Source organism: Trametes versicolor (assembly GCF_000271585.1).
Source record: "Trametes versicolor FP-101664 SS1 unplaced genomic scaffold TRAVEscaffold_3, whole genome shotgun sequence".
In the NCBI taxonomy this organism is placed as follows: domain Eukaryota; kingdom Fungi; phylum Basidiomycota; class Agaricomycetes; order Polyporales; family Polyporaceae; genus Trametes; species Trametes versicolor.
The window spans coordinates 2,989,948-3,005,726 of record NW_007360323.1 but is presented as its reverse complement, the minus strand read 5'-3'; the positions used below and the strand labels follow the sequence as shown (position 1 = coordinate 3,005,726).

The 15,779-nt window shown below is 61.3% G+C and overlaps 5 protein-coding genes across 5 annotated transcripts; 2 read left to right on the top strand and 3 right to left on the bottom strand.

Annotated features, from left to right (window-relative positions):
- Positions 1-1,094: 1,094 nt before the first annotated feature.
- Positions 1,095-3,227, bottom strand: TRAVEDRAFT_27511 (uncharacterized protein). Its single transcript, XM_008036682.1, has 4 exons — positions 2,849-3,227; positions 2,531-2,793; positions 1,882-2,476; positions 1,095-1,827 (listed from the first exon to the last, which is right to left on the bottom strand). Exons 2-3 carry the CDS (start codon positions 2,679-2,681, stop codon positions 2,379-2,381), a joined length of 249 nt encoding a protein of 82 aa, XP_008034873.1. The 5' UTR covers positions 2,682-2,793; positions 2,849-3,227; the 3' UTR covers positions 1,095-1,827; positions 1,882-2,378.
- A 2,459-nt stretch (positions 3,228-5,686) lies between these two features.
- Positions 5,687-6,314, bottom strand: TRAVEDRAFT_115718 (uncharacterized protein; the record flags this gene model as incomplete). The annotated part of the gene is made up of 4 exons (XM_008037647.1): positions 5,687-5,770; positions 5,842-5,994; positions 6,067-6,109; positions 6,217-6,314. The coding sequence occupies 4 exons, from the start codon at positions 6,312-6,314 to the stop codon at positions 5,687-5,689; spliced, it is 378 nt and encodes a 125-aa protein (XP_008035838.1).
- Positions 6,315-9,878: 3,564 nt separating this feature from the next.
- Positions 9,879-12,013, top strand: TRAVEDRAFT_44984 (GTPase-activating protein SST2; the record flags this gene model as incomplete). The annotated part of the gene is made up of 6 exons (XM_008036906.1): positions 9,879-9,953; positions 10,014-10,105; positions 10,167-10,914; positions 10,968-11,390; positions 11,450-11,743; positions 11,795-12,013. 6 exons carry the CDS (start codon positions 9,879-9,881, stop codon positions 12,011-12,013), a joined length of 1,851 nt encoding a protein of 616 aa, XP_008035097.1.
- Positions 12,014-13,507: 1,494 nt separating this feature from the next.
- On the top strand, positions 13,508-14,891 carry TRAVEDRAFT_118304 (cytochrome b5; the record flags this gene model as incomplete). Its single annotated transcript, XM_008037646.1, has 6 exons — positions 13,508-13,728; positions 13,805-14,063; positions 14,199-14,276; positions 14,354-14,424; positions 14,514-14,607; positions 14,691-14,891. 6 exons carry the CDS (start codon positions 13,508-13,510, stop codon positions 14,889-14,891), a joined length of 924 nt encoding a protein of 307 aa, XP_008035837.1.
- Positions 14,892-15,220: 329 nt separating this feature from the next.
- Positions 15,221-15,765, bottom strand: TRAVEDRAFT_116138 (uncharacterized protein; the record flags this gene model as incomplete). The annotated part of the gene is made up of 2 exons (XM_008037645.1): positions 15,221-15,490; positions 15,580-15,765. 2 exons carry the CDS (start codon positions 15,763-15,765, stop codon positions 15,221-15,223), a joined length of 456 nt encoding a protein of 151 aa, XP_008035836.1.
- Positions 15,766-15,779: the final 14 nt, after the last annotated feature.

The following is a 15,779-nucleotide window of genomic DNA, read 5'->3' as shown; positions in this document are numbered from 1 at the left end:
GTTGTTGCTGAAGCTGGCTATGGTGGTCGAACCCAAGCGGAGCACCGAAGTCCGGAAAGTCGGGAGAAGCGAGGCGAGTGCGCCAGACGCGACGCCAGGGCGGAGCGCGAGACCCGTTCGCGTAGTAGTACCAAATCCGCGTCAGCCGGTCGACGATCGCGCGCCGCGCGGCTGCTGGGTTTGCGTGGGTCGTATATGTACCGCGCACGCGCGCGCGGCGGGCACCGGGCGATATCCCCTGCTCCCCCTCCTTTACGCACCTCCTCAACTCGTACTCGACGCGACGACACCCGCGCACCTGCCGCCGACGCACAACGGCCCTCCGTTCAGACGACCCGGTACATGTGCACTAGCCCGCTTCCCGGAACGCCCCGGTGAGCACCCCGATGTCTCCGTACTGCACGCTCGCTCACGGAGACCGTCTCGGCAGGATCTAGCGAGAACGGTGAGCAAGCGGGCTCCCGACAAACGCAAGAACGCACCGTGCATCTCACCTCCGCAGCTCCAGACTGGCACCGCACCGCACATCCCCGACGCGCGTTGTGCGGGACTACGTGCTGTGCGACGGTGAGCGCTGCGATTCGGCTTCCTGCTGGCTGCGACATGGCTGACCTCGAGTGTGTTCTCCGGGTGCAGAGAACGCAGCGCGGAGGTGCGGCGACGACGATAGAGGTGGGGGCGAGGGCGGGCAGAGCGGAAGGACGGCGGCGCGTGGATCGGGCGCGAGAAGGTACGTGCGAACGCGAGATAGATGAGAAGATGGAGATCGCGTTGAGGAGCGTGCGCAACGGCGGCGCGCGCGGGGAGGACCGTCGTGTTCAGCGCAGTCATCGCTACGCGAGGGCCGCATCGACCTTCACATTCTGCTCCGCCGTGCGCCGCAGTCCTTGCTCCCGGCCGCAGACGAGGCCCGTGACGTTGCTGAGCAGCATCTGAATCTGCAGTGGGAATAAGTGAGTCTCCCGTGCGCACGGCGGCGGGGGTTCCATACGAGCCTCGGACTTCATGTGTCCGCGTCGGTGTCGACGTGCCCCGCACCGTCCCGCCGCTCGACGACTGCGGTACAGTCTCCGCGCACCTCCCCGAGCAGCGGGCGCAGCCTCGTGCACGCCCATAAGTGCGCTCCCCGCGCGACATGACCATCGGCGGCGGGACGGTGGCGGGACGCCGAATTTGATGATCCGGGGCCTGAATCGGAATTCGGGCGAGCACGACTCGCTCGTTTGTGCACAGATGGCGTCGATATGTGAGGGGCGTGCGTATCTTGGTACGCTATGCCTGTGGCTCCGTTCGCAGACGCATGAGCCGCGCCGTCAGGGGGCGAGATCGACGGTGATCGTCGCGCGTCGAGGCTCCTGCGACTATCCAGCCGAATCACAAAGTCGTCACGCACGACTGGAACAGTTCGAGCGAGCCTGGGAGGTGCCTCGGAGTGCGCCTGCGAGTTGGCGGGGCGCCAGAGGGCGGGACGGCGGCGGGGCAGCGGTCGCACGCGCTCAGTCGCGCCGACACCAATGAAATCAGTCGAAAACGGCCGATTTTTTTTCTCCTCGGATCGCGCCGCCGCGCGGTGGGCGCATGCGTCCTGGTGCATAGACTCTGCCGTCGCGTTTTGAGAGGCCGGGTGCGCGCCGTTAGAGCGCGACGTCGATATCTTGGTGTCGGGCCTCCCCGCGGACTCGGCCCGACGTCTGCGTCGTTGGTGTCGTTGTACGGCGCCGGCACCGTCGGGAGCACTCGAGGGTGTCCCGAAGAGGCTGCACGCGGAGGCGGGGACGAGGGGGCGCTCCGTGGCAGAAGTTGTACGAGTTTTTGATCCGGGCGCACCTGAAAAAACGACACGGTCAGCGCAGTTTGCGTACGTTCGGGCTGAGAACGCACCTGAAGCGGGTCCGGAAAGGTCCTCGTGCGATACTCGAGGATGGGCGTCGGGGGCCGAGGTACGCGCGCCGGCTCGTTCGACAGCGACGCGCTCGTGATGGTCCTGCCGCCGAAATATGCGATTTGCGTCGATGTACGCGCTCGTACGCGGTTAGTGGCAGCGGAGGGCCGCTGCGACCGTCCACGGTGATGTCCTGTCCAGGATTCACGTCGATAGCGAGTGAGACGGCGACGGGACAGGCGATGTGTTTCGTGTCTGCCCAGCAAATCGGCCGTTCGCCAATGAAATTGGCCGATAGCGACCGAATATTTTTTGCTCGGATCGCGCCCAGATTGGAGACGTGTATGCGCCGAGGTGCATGGGAGCCCTCCGTCGTGTTTTAGAGGCTCCCGGGCACGTCGCCGAAGCGCGAAGTCGATGTTGTGCCCCGGGGTCTGGCTCCAGGTGCGGCGCCACGAGCGCGTGCTTGACGCGACGGTACAGCGCCGGCGTCGTCCTAGGCGGACAGGCACGTTCCGAAGAGGCGAGGGCCGGGCGCAGAGGCGGAGACGAGCGCTGCGGCACGAGTTCTTCGCGTTTTTGCGCGCAGGCGGCCTGTAAACACACGATTGTGAGCGCAGTTCGCGTCGGCGGCGGCTGGAAACGCACCTGATGCACGATCGGCACGTCCTGGTGGTGCTGTGCTCATCTCGCGCATGCCCACTCCGTTATTGCGGTGAGAGAGTCGACGGGGATCGGTGAGGGGTCGTGTACCGGTGAGCGGCACGGCGGGCGCGGCGAGCGCGATTTCCACACGCATGCGGGTGCGCCGTCATCGTACGACCAGGGCGTATCCTCTGTCGTCGGTTCAGCGCGGCCCATTGAGTTGCGCGTGCGGGGCATCGAGTACTTCGCGTAGCAAGCTTGAAGCGCTATCAAAGTAGAGATAGTGAGCGCAATTTGCGTCCGGACGGGCTAGAAACTTACCCGGAAAAAGGCCAGAGTGCCGCCGACGACCTCGCATAGATAATTCGCATACCCGTTGACGTAGAACGACGCGAGGGACGAGGAAGGGCGGGGAGGTGCGACAATCACTGCGGTCGACGGAATGCAGCGGCGTATTTGTACTCGTGATAGCGTCATGGGGCTAGTATGTCTAGTGATTCCCGGTCGTTTGTAGAGCGAAGCGTCGAGGTTGCATGTCTGCAGGGCGTGTTCACCGCCTGGCGAGTCCCGGTGTGTCGGGGCCACAGACGCCGCAGCAGCACTGGAGCGGGCGCAATCTGTCCGGAGGCGCTTCAGGGGTATACTAGGCAAGCTATATGCAAACTATGAGCACAAACGGGGCGGGCGAGGACGAGAGAGGAAGGGGACGGCCCGCAGGTCGCCTTGAGCAGCCATGAGCGATGGCGGGCCACTCAGGCCAATCCGTGTGGAAAGCGTGTCGGAGGCGCGTCGAGAGCGACCAAGTGGGCTTCTGACAGAGGAAAGCGATCCGGCGATCGAGCGAGAGAGGGCGCGTCGAGGGTGGAGAGAGACCGTGGACAGCGCTCTGGCAGGCAGCTCGCCAGGGCTCGCTGACGTCGATGCTGTCAGAACGCGTGTTAGACGCCCGCCGTCGATCACTCTCAGCCACAGACGCGTTTCGCTCTGCCCTCGAGCAGCCTTCCCCGCGACCGAGCTGCGAGGCACGTCCGACGCTGCCGTGACCAGGGCTGTCGGTAGAGTCGCAAACGGCTCTCGGTGCGATCATCTGCCCCTGCCTTTTGTGCGCTCGCTTAGCCTCCTCCGCGACCACTTATCGCACTCTCCCCGCTTCCCGCCTGTTGTCATCCCCCACCCGACCAACGCCGCCCACAGCGGCGCACTCGACGTGCACGCAACCATCCACGCGCGACTCATCCCACCCGAGGTCTCTATGGGCGCGCCCTGTCCGCTTCGCCCGCTTCTCTCCACGGCACCTCCCTAAATTGCCTAGATCCGCTCTGGTGGCGTTTGCGCCCACAGATCTCCAGATAGCATCTACAAGCCCATCCCCTCCGCGCCGGACGCGCTAACCGTCTTCCCATGTGCATCCGTCCCCACCCCGTTAATCGTGTGTCTCGGCTCGGCGCCTCGAAGGCAGAGGCACAGAACTGCACATGTACTGAGCGTTCTCCATCAGGTTCGAATGGCGGCGGCGGCGGAACGCTCAGCGAATCGCCGTGATGTGGGGGCTTAGAGTGGCACCAGGTGGCACCCCACAGGCGCAGTGCATCAAGGTCCTCCCAAAAAGAGCGTCGAAAATCCATCAGCGCGTTAGGATTTAGAGTTGTACAGGGCCTAAGCAAATTGCTATGAAACGCATCCCAGAGTCGCGGGAGGCTGCGCGAGGGCGCCCCGTAGTTAGGAGGAGGAAGACAACGACCGTCCCACTCCGTCCAATCCACCTGAATCCAGGCACGAACGTAGGCTCGTCCCCTGGCAGTGGCTGGCGAGTCTAGTACGAGCGATGAATATTATTTGGTACAAGCCCAGTCAATATTCAGCACGTATAACTCGCGTGAATTGCCCGTGAATCAAGTTTCCCTCGGAAGGGGCTCATTAATTGGGGGGGATTAGGCCTTGGTGGGGATTCGGAAGTCATCCAGAGCGAAGATCTTTTAGGGAAATGATGTGAATGACCCAACAATCTCCACTGAGCTTGAGATACTGTACCTCCAGGACCAAAGCGGCGGGTCACAGGTCACAGCGACCTCCGCCGCGCCGCTTTAGGGGGTGTGTCCCGCGTCACAGTCGCCCCCGCCGCTTCAGCGGCGGCGAGCCGACGCCGGTCACACTCCAAAAAGGCGTTTTCGGCGGCCCTGCGGGGCCCCGCGCCGCTTTGCCTACCGGGCGGTCACAGGCACCGCCGGTCGCGCCGCTTTGGGCGGTCGTGTCCGGCCGGTCACACCCCAAACCCCCCGCCGCTTTGGTCCTGGAGGTACAGTATATGTGAACGTCGAGGGTACCTTGTAAGTTGCTGGTAAGTATAAAGTTGTTTGTAAGTATAACAGCTGTTACTCAGAACGAATATAGGCCCTTTCAAAAAAAAGTATTATGGACAGCTGTTTCGCGCGGCGACGCCGATACGAGTAGGGCGAGGGTGTACAAGCCCAGACCCGCGCACCTTCTGACGGTATTCGCTACCTACTACTCGCCACACGCGGAAGGTTGCCGCCACTTCTGAGCCGGAAGGGCTATCTATAGTTGTTTTTACGGAAGCTCATCCATTTTTAAACAGCTGAAAGCTGCTTGTAAGTATACATATGTCGCGATTGAAGTTGTCGAGACCCTGACCGTCTGCCCATCTTTATGCAAACGACGGTAACACCCGATGTGCGTGGAGTCGACTCGCCTTGACAAAATTCTGGAAAGTCAAAACTGACACGCACGGACATATGGTCTCTTCAATTATGTATCTGATTGTTCTCGACGGCGTTGGTCTGCGTTTTCCTGGCGAGAAACATAGAATGTTCGTGAGGAACGATGTAGGCGCCCACTCGCGGTGAGTTTCTGTCGTTCACGAGCTAAACGGTAAATCTCGAGGTCGCTGAACTCACCAATATTACACGCAGCTCACTCACTGCTACTTGGAAGGGTGGATCAGGTCCGTTCACTGTGCCGTACTCTGGGGGTGAGCTCTGGATCCTCGCCGGCGGGAGCGGCGATAGGTAGGCGCCCTGTCGGCCTTTAACATTCAGGGGCAGTCGCGTTGCAACATTGATTCCATTATGGCATTACGGACGCGCAACCCGATAATGTCCTGGATCATCAGAGCATTAATGCTTCCCCCTTTTCCCCTGGCTACCCGCGTCCGTCACCTGTCGAGCCGCGGGTGCTCTCTGTGCTTACGATACGACCCAGCACCTGCATGATTTCCTGTTGGCGCTGCAAGCATACGACGCGTCGCGCACCATCAGCACCAATCAGTAGAAGCCCCAAAATTTAAACACGCGCACCTCTCTGTCTGCCGCCTGCGCGGTGGGGAACATGGCCGGGACACCGAGCGCCTCGAGCGCGGCCTGCTGCTTCACCAGCAGGCCGTCCCATGCTGGCAGGACACGCTCGCGGTCGAACCGCTGCAGCTCGGCGCGAAAAGAGTCTGTCAACGCCTGTGTGCGTGCGCACACAGGGGCGCGCTATCAGCCAGCCGATCCGGGCGAGACGCGAGAGCCCAGGCGCACATCGGCTTCATATGGCGTCAGTCCAGCCCCGATGATGCTAGCTCTGCGCGGAGGAGGGGCGAGTGTCAGCGGCGTCGTGCTAGTGTGCGCTTCCATGCCTCTCCTCGCGCCGCGAGGGGGGAGGGCGGTGGGTGGAGCCGGGGGACTCACTTGGTGCGTGCGGTGTTGACCTTCTCTTCGTGTCCGCGCTGGATCTCGCGCCGCTCCTTCCACAGCTGCCGCTCCAGATCTGCCTGCTCTGTCCGCATCTGCAGACACACGCGGATCAGTCAGTGATACATTCGGACCGTACAGCGAGGAGCAAGAGAGCGCGCGACTTGGACGCACCGCAGCCAACGCCTTCAGAAAATCCGCATTGGCGGAGAGCCGCGCGAGATGGGGGAGCGCCTGCTGGAACGTGCACGCCCGCACGTCCTGCCGCTGCCTCGCCGCGGGAGCGGGTGCCGGGCCCGCGTCCGACGAGCCCGTGCTCATGCTGCTGGGGAGCGCCGCCGCGTCCGGACCGGGGAATTCTGGCCCTCCAGAAGGCGGCTGCCTAGGCCTAGCTATTACTGGCGTGCTGCTGCTGGTGGGCCCCGCTACGACCGCGGCGAGGCTGCGGGAGGTCTGCAGCTGCGATAGCAGGGACGCCACCGAGTGGGCGTTGGGGGGTCCGCTCGATTGGGCCCCGGTGGGTGGTGCTTCGGGTTCAACGAGGCCGCGGGGGCCGGCGGGCACTGGTGCCTGTGAGGTCGTGCTAGCCGCATTACTAGCTGTTACAGGGTGCGTTTCTTGGGCCGCGGATGCAGTATTCGCAGCTGGAGGCTGGGAAGCTTGAGAGGCCGCCGTCGCCGCGTTGACCGTGTTCTGCCATGCTTCCGACGACCTCAGCTGGTCCAGCAACGCCTGAATCGCAGCGGGGTCCTATTTTACACGTTATCACAGTGTCCCTTCTGTCACGAATAGCTTCCCAAACATGCACTTACATTGATGTTGGAGGAGCTCATCGCCGTCTCTCGTCGCGTCGAGCGCCAAAGACGCGTCGCTCGTGTGACCGAGCGTGACTTCCAGGAGCAAGAACGAAAACGGTCACACTTTGCACTCGTCCGGTCACATCCTACGACGATCCCAATCTCGTGTGCCCAGATCACCTTTCAGTTTGGCATGTCCGATCCGCAGGAGCGACGCTTCCGATTCTCAGCCTACAACGTCCGCGCGCTGTTCATTCGCACTGACATACCGCGCCTACGTACGTCGACGCTACGTACACATGACATAGCGAGGGAATACACGCCCACCCCACAGACAACACGCCCAGGCAATGATGCGCCGGGCTCTGCACGACCCCGCGCGCGGTGCGACGCATGCCGGGGCGTGTGTGCGTCCCCCTGCGCGGACTTGGGATTCGATATTGCCTTGTGCTGAGAGAGGAAGAAGGAAGTGGGATCGAGCGATAGAACTCGATCGTTGCGACGCGCGACGGGCCAATGTTGATGAGAGTGCTTTGCATCTCGGGAGGACGTCCCGGCGTAATGATCAGCGCGAGGCCTGCGTTCACAATATTAACGGATTTTCATTCGCCGTGCGCCAATCCTGCAAAAGCGTACCGCCGCGGCGGATGCTGTGCTGCCGCACTATGGGGCGGCCGTGCAAGTGGGAAGGAACGCTTCATTTCTGGGCCCGTACGCAGCTCCCGCGATGGACAGGTGCTAAATGGACGCCTGGATGCCGCCGGGAGCACTGAATGTGGGTCGCAGCGGGGAGCAGGACGCACGCACGCGCCGCCCCGATCGAAGCCACTCCAGATGGACGATTCCCATACCCAGGAGCCTGGAGGTCGGGCATTAGGGCGAAAAAGCAGGGTCGTCCGGTTGCGGGTACCTGAGGGGAGCTCCGTAAGGTGCGTGAGAGCATCGAAGCGAGAAGGAGGCCGGGGGGCCCGTGGTCGAAATGAAGGGAGCGACGCCACCACGGCGCTGCGGAGCAAATTGGGAAAGTTATGAGAACGCATGCGAGAGCAGCGGTGCATGCACGCACCTACGATGCGAGTCCTAAAGGTTCCGGGCCGTCGTGGTAGGACAGGAAGATCGCGGTACGCAGTTGTGTGTCACGCACTCAAGCCTTAAGTCGTACTTTACGTTACTATAAAGGTGAGCTCCTCGGAGCGCGCCGCACGCTTCCGTGGGTGTCCATGCAGCTAGGAAGGCAAGAAGTCGGCCCCGCGGTCAACACGCCGCGAACAACGATATTATCTGGCTGCGTTTTGATAGGCATCTACAGAGCGATGCGCCACGGGAGAACAGGGGAACACCGCTACGTTACCTGATATTTCGGGATGTCCCGCGCAGCCGGCTACGAGCCGCAGCGGGAAGCTGCTGCCACACGGAGATGCTTGACCACGAGCAAAAACGTGTCAGTATATGTCATTGGCGCACCTCGAGCAATCCAGTCCGTAGCGTGGCCAGCTTGGGGCACCGTCGAGGTCGAGACCTCGCCGGCATGGCCATGGCGAAGCGGGTGTTGCACGACGGTCAACCGGAAAAACCGGGGAGGCACGATGTCAATATGCCAGCATGCATGTGAGCGCGCGCACCTGCAACGCGGCGGAGAACGGAGGAGATCTCCTATGTCAACGGCGATCCGGTGAGAGCGCAAACGTCAAAAGTGTACGTAGGTCCACGTACTTGCAAACCTTTTATGCCGCGAGTCGTCGCACTCGTGCACGGCAGGGCGGAGTGGGCGCGTGAAACGGTCGCCATGTACAGGCCACGCTTGGAGGAGCGCCACCACGGCTGTCTGACATCTGAAACACAGCGACCGACGCTTGGTGCGCACGCCCCTGCACGCCCACGCTGCTAGGTTTGGGAAGTAGCCTAAACCGGCTGTGTATACGAAACGAGTCAGAGCGCTGGAGATCTGGGATGTTTGAAGCCCGCGCGCGGTACGGGGTTCAGAACAAGGCCGCCGTGTGTAGGAGCCGCATCATTCGGCGGGTAGACTCGGCCCCGCGACGAATATGAGCTCGAGACGTTGTCGGATCCTCGAGAATGGACGCTGAAACGAGTTCGGAGGTGATTATGAGGTCGAGGACATGGCCGTTGTGTTGAACGCCGGTGCCTGCGCAAGAGACCACGGACCGAGAAGCAGCTTGCCTAAGCCGGGCGCTTGGAATATGGTTGCCTGGAAAGGGGCAGCAATTGATGGACATTGATTGACCGGCTGATTCGGGCACGGAATCGGCAGCCGCTGGGCACGTTCAGTGGAGTGCGCAGGCGGCCTCATGGCGAAGAGCAGTCGGGTGGGTGTGGTGATGGAGGTGATTGGGACGGGGCCGACAGTCGAGGGTGGTAACGCAGTCGAGTTGCGTGGACGAAACGTAAGGAGCTCAGCCTCAGTCAGTCCGCCGGCGACGCAGACGGCGGTGGACCGGGCGGGTGCTGGCCAGCTCAGGTCGGGGCACAGCCGGACGCTGCGGCGGGGGCACGGCGGGGCGTTGTGAGGCGGCGGCGAAAACTGGGGAGCCGGGCGCGCGCCGGATGTGTGGGGCGCGCGGCACGTCCAAAATGACTAAATGAAGGAATTTTCTGCCGACGGCCCTGTTTCGCGTGTCTGGAACAGGCGGCGGCACGTGGGAGTTTCGGTCGAAAAGCTGGGTTGTCAACGAGTTTCGCCAGGCGCCCGCCTCGCCTCTTGTCACCGTCCGTCCTCATCTTCGCCTTCTCCCCCGACCTCCTCCTCCCGCCCGCCGTCTTCTTGCGTCCTCTTCATTTTAAACCGTCTCTAGTCTCCTCTTTCGCTCTCTCTTTCGACTTCCCCCTTCTCCCTCCGCTGCCATGCCTCAGGAAGCGCCCCAGGCGACTTCGTCGCACATGATGAAGACGACAAAACGCGGCAGACCCTTCCTCAAGGTGCGTTGCACAATCCGCCCCTCCTCACGCGCCACTCACGCGGCCATTTTTTCTCCGCAGGATACGCTGGATCTGTTTGCAACACTCGTTGTGTCCCTGGAGCTCAACACCAACAGGCAGTATTTCCGCAGCTTCCCCAACTCCTTTACAACGTACGTCAATCTGTTTAACATCCTGCGATCTTCCGCCCATCTTCGCATGACGTTTCTGCAGAGACGATGCAGCACGGAACTTGGCGTCGCTCAAGTTCTCACAATCGAACCGCGGACCTGATCCCCGAGAACCCTCTCGTATTGTCACGACCACGACGACTACGACTTTCTCAATGACCCGCGATATGGCGAAGGCGATGTGCCAGCAATTCATGGACGCACGGCTTATCGAGAACGCGGCCGATCCTGGCTCCAACCTCTTCAAGGAACGTGGTGTGTACGTGTTGACGCCGAAAGGCCTCCACGTTCTTGAACGGTTCATGAGCAAGAACGGTATCAACGGCGACCATCTCGCACATGTCTTCTCATCACAACCCATCTGCATGAAGCTCCTCCATCTCGAGCGACGGTCAGTCGACGACGAGATCATCGTCTCCCACTCCGCAATCACCGCCCTCTTCCGCCGCTTCGTTGGGCGCCAGCCTAACTACCCACCAGAGTTCGTCGAGACCATGGACGCCTTCCAGAAGTACCACGAGAGGTCCAAGGGCGTTGCGCTGATGGACGTCGCGGAGAAGGGTGCTGGCAAGGCGTCGGTCAACAACAAGAACTGTTTCGCTGCGGTGACAGCTTTGGAGTGGCTGTGCGACTTCACGTCCGTCATCGGCAGAGAGGAGGCGGCGGAGATGGCTGCCCAGTTCGTGCGGTTTGGCCTCATCAGCCTGGTCTCTGACAAGCGGAAGAACAACGATTCCGCTATCATCTTCACCGTCAGGGGCGCTGCGGGTGGTGCGAACTCCTCCATCGCGGTTTGTCGATTCCTTGGGCTGTTTATAACTCGCACTCACACGTTGCTTTCTAGCAACACGGAGAGTTCCGTTGCACGGCGAAGGCTATCTACAAGGTTACAGATGAGGGTCGTCGACTCGCGCGATGGGACATGCCGGACGGCGTGCGAGCCTCTCCCAACAGCTCAGCAGCGAACGTTGGGGCCAACGCGCGCGCTTCGGAGGACCGTAGCGTCGACAACGTCACGACGGAGGGCCCTAACCTGAGCGACGCCAAGATCCACCGCCGCATCTCCATGACCGAGAAGCTGAACGCGAGCTACGACGCAGAGAAGAAGGGGCAGAAGGAGTCGAACACGGACCGTCTCAGGTTCATCATGGAGGAGCCCCAGCTTCGGGTGCTCTTCCGGGACTTCTTGCGGAGTAACTTCTGCGAGGAGAACCTGTCGTTCTACCTCGACGTCCAGGACTTCAGAAATCGTTCTCGACGACCTCCAGTGCGATCGCTGCGAATCCCCCAGCAGCGAGGGCAGGACAGAAGGCGACGCCTGGTCAGCTTGCCATGGAGAGGCATCACGAGGCCCTCATCCAGAAGGCGTTCGTCATCTACAACACGTACCTTGCTCCCTCCAGTCAGAGCGAGCTGAACATCGACCACGGCCTTCGCAACGAGCTCTCGGCGTACCTCAGCGAGGTCATCCAGAGCATGACCGGCAAGTCGTTCCAGGGCCACGTCGACCTCGAGCAGGCGAACCACTTCAATGCGACGCAATTGCAGACGATGATTCGTCTGTATGAGCGTATCCAGACGCACGTTTTCCGGTTAATGGCGACAGATTCGGTGCCCAAGGTAAGCCATCTTCTGTCATGGGACGTATCAAAAGTCTGACGTCCGCCCCAGTTCATCAAGACACCAAAATTCCTGGCACTGAAGATCAAGCTTGTAGAGGACGACGACGGCCCTCTTGCGGACTTTCCGCTGATGGCCTCGAGCGCCTCGACGCCATCGGTACCACCAGGGCTGTCCTCCGGAGAGGAGGAGATTGGTGGAGCATACGTCACGATATCACAAAGAGCGGCGGTTCAAGATCGCACAGCAGGTGCTACTGAACAGCGATGACAGGGCTAGCCCCTCCTCAATGTTCTCGGCCGACACCTCTATGCATCTCCCCGCGCGCATCTGTTATCTTATGCTCATGTCAGTCTCTGGACCACATACATGCCTCTCCATGCATCCCACGCTCATACTTATGTCGTCATACAACAGTCTCCTCATGGTCGTCGCTCGCTTTGTGTCGTCGTCTCTCGCACATACACATTCGTCTTCGTCTTGTCATCCGGGCGGGTCCATCGTTCACTAATCATCGCTCATCGTCATCTACATCTCTCCACACTTTTTTTCTATTTGGGCTCGGTCCTATCTCGCTTCTCTTGCAATTCCTTTCATTTTCCTTCATCGTCCCCACATCCCATCGCCCCTCATACTCTTACAGTTTCCCCTTATCCACAAGAACATGTACGATCTATTATACCTTAGTACTGGTGATACTCACTAATGCAGACGTCCCAATGTGCTCCCCAGCATTCTAATACATGGCTCGTTCTCCTGTATGTACCCGCACCCCCGTTGGCACGCACCCGCCCCCTCGGGCCCACTTCAACGTGTGTGTGCTTGCCCTCGTTCGCTGAGTTAAAATGTGAGGCACGAACGAGCGCGAACGCTGCACGAGTGCCTGGTCAGGCCGGACCATGATGATGTTCAACGATGAACCGCCTTGGCGACTGGGGCTCGGGTTGCGCTGCCCGCGGAGGACGAGGGGGACGATGGGCGGATGGAGATGCATTTGGACCGAGAGCGCAATTTATCGTGAGGCGCCCGATATCAGAACGCCTCCGGTTCGGTGCGGATTTGGACGAAAGAGCGGGTCGTCTCGTCCGTGAGTACCAATCAGGCCTCAGGCGGGATCGATGGCTGCTCTTGAACTGACGTGCTTGCCAGAGTTGTTGCCGTACGGCAGCGTTCGGCGCGAGTCTGGGGGATTGATATTATTTCAGGAGCGGCAACTTCAAGCTCTCGCGGAGCCTGTTCTATCCTGTTGAACGATGAGCATCTCGAAGGAGCCGAATACAGCCGTTGGCTCTTTCGTCAAGTATCGCACTCTCCTTCTAATCGTACCACGACCTTGTTCTTCCTCACCGTTGGTTGTTTGCAAGCTATGGCCGACCCTTTGCTTGAACACGCCCCTATACACACTGGTGAACTGCCGCCGGGTGTGTATACCTCTATTTAGGAAAGAATCATATGGCAAGTTGGCAACGTGGCACTTCTCCCGGACGTCATTCCTTACTGCACAACGGTGTACACGACCGCACGAACAGACCGACTGCCCCTGGCTGACGCCCTCTTCACAGCGTCAAGTGTGTGTTATCGCACGAACAAACTCCCACAGCTGGCCGCAGTCGCTGAGTGGGCAACGTTTCCCTCTCTCACGACTCACGTCCTGCGCCTTGCAGCCGTTTGCCTCGCCACCAGCCTCTCTTCTCCTCCGCGGTCGGCTTCTGCTGTGTACACAGTCCATCTCCTGCAGTGCTAAGTGCTAGAATGTCCTGGATAATGAACCCCGAGGGCGACAGGCCCCAGCGCAAACGCCCGGCCAACCTCAAGGACTTCCCGAAGGGCCCGGACGGCAAACCACTGGGCCCCCAGACCCCCGGCGATGAACCTACTTCGCCCTGGGCGGGCTTTCCCCTCAAGGACGACTACCCGCAGGTGGAAGACCCGTCGGACCCCACCCGCACGGTGTCCACCAAGCAGGCGAACCGCCCCTTCCTTGCGTGAGTGGACCCCCTTTGCTCGCCGAGCCCCCCGTGCCGTGCCGCTGAACCCACGACCCATTGTGGGCGCACGCAGCTACGCGCAGTACCGTGCTGAACGCGAGAAGTTGCATGCGGACTGGCTGCAGCGCAAAAAGGAACGCGACGAGAAGCTCGCGCGCGGGGAGGAGGTGGGGCCCGAGGAGCCTGACCCAACCGAGGAGCGGGAGGTGGGCTGCCTCGGGCTGCTCAAGTTCATTCTCTACGCGACCCTGTTCGTCGTGCTCGCAGGCAAGTTCTTCACCGGCAGCTTCCTGTGGGAGATGGAGCTCCCGAGCGTCTCCCAATTCATGCCGGTGCGTGGCCGCGTCTCTCTCCCTCTTTCCGCCGCTGGGGCTCGGGTGGGACTCTGTGCGCCGCGCACCCGCCCTGTCCCGCGCGGTGGGCCCCGCTTCGCGTGTGCTGACGGCGGTTCCCGGCGTCTTCAGCAGAGTGGCCAGCGGCTTTTCTCGGAGAAGTTCCTCGCGCAGTTCGACGGAACGGACGCCGACCGCCCCGTGTACATCGCTGTAAGTCATGTTTCCGTCGCGATGTGTCGCGGCCGTGCGTGTACCCGCGAAGCTCACCACGAGTGCGCGCGATCTAGATCGACGGGGACGTCTACGACGTGAGCAGCAACCGTGCCACCTACGGCCCTGGGGGCTCTTATCATATGATGTACGTGCACGCGCCGGACGCCTTGTCGTCGATCTGCTCGCACGGGCGCTCACCCTCTTCCCGGCTCGCGCTGCTTCCCATCACCGCAGGGCTGGCAGAGATGCCGCGCGTGCATTTGGAACCGGGTGCTTCAAGACGCACCTCACGCATGACCTCCGCGGCCTAAGCGAGAGCGAAATGAAGGTGCGCTGGCCCAGACTTCCGCGGGCGCCCGCCCATGCGTCCTTGCGCGCTGACTGACTCGGTCGGGTGATGCGGCATTGCAGGGCGTCGAGCACTGGAAGAAGTTCTTCGGCGAGTCGAAGAAGTACTCCAAGGTGGGCCGGGTGTCGCACCCCCCGATCGACCCTGCGAGCGACTACCCGGAACATTGCGATCCGAAGAAGGCCCAAGCGGCGCTGGATCGCGAACGCAAGGCGAAGGAGGAGGCCGCGGGCGCAAAGGACGCGAAGCGCGAGGAGCTCTGATGCGGTACGTACCGCGCGCACCAGAACGGGCCCGCTCGCCGCAGCGCACGCCGTATGCACTCCTCGTCCGACGCGTTATCTGATCAATCGTCTGGTGATATACAATAGGGGCAATATTATACGGAGATCTTGTACTATACGCCTGCTACAGAACAAGGGAGCGACTACATAGTCCGACGCGCAGCGAGTGCGATCCGTGTGCGAAGCTGGGGTGAATCAACGCGTCGGCCAGCGCCGCGGGGGCGCCCGACTGGACAGAGCCACTGCCTGGGTAACGATAGTGAGTGAGTACAGTTCCGATTCAAAGCGAGATCGATGAGCGCTGACCTCTACGACGGCGCTAGGTGAGTAGACAGGTAGTTCTTGATGATTGGGAAATCCGCCATTGAGGCATCGATCATCGTGGAGTACTTCGTGTCCTTGTACTTCGCCACGACGAGGTTGCCCCGCCACGCGTTCGCCTCGACGAACCTGTCGCCCTCAATTTCGCGGATGCACTTGTTCACAGGGAACGGCATGCCATCACGCGAGACGACCGGGTAGAAGACGATGTAGGGCGTCGCGAACTTCTGGAGCATGCCGTCGAGGGCTTCTACGAGCTGCAGGGCGCGTGCGGGAAGAACAAGGTGAGTGAGTTCGGCGAATCAGCGATACAGTCCGGTGATTAATCTTGGGAAATTAGACACACATGGAAGCGCCACGCCCGAGACCCGAGCTGGTCGGCAATGTAGTCCATGTAGACCTCTGGGTGCGGCATGCGGCCGCAGCGGTAGGGCTCGGCGGTGGCGGAGAAGGTGAGTGCGCTGGTCATGAGTGGGACGACGTAGGGCGGGCGGTCGTCGGCGGGGAACGAGATGGCGTCGAAGGTGACCATGTCGGGGGTGGACA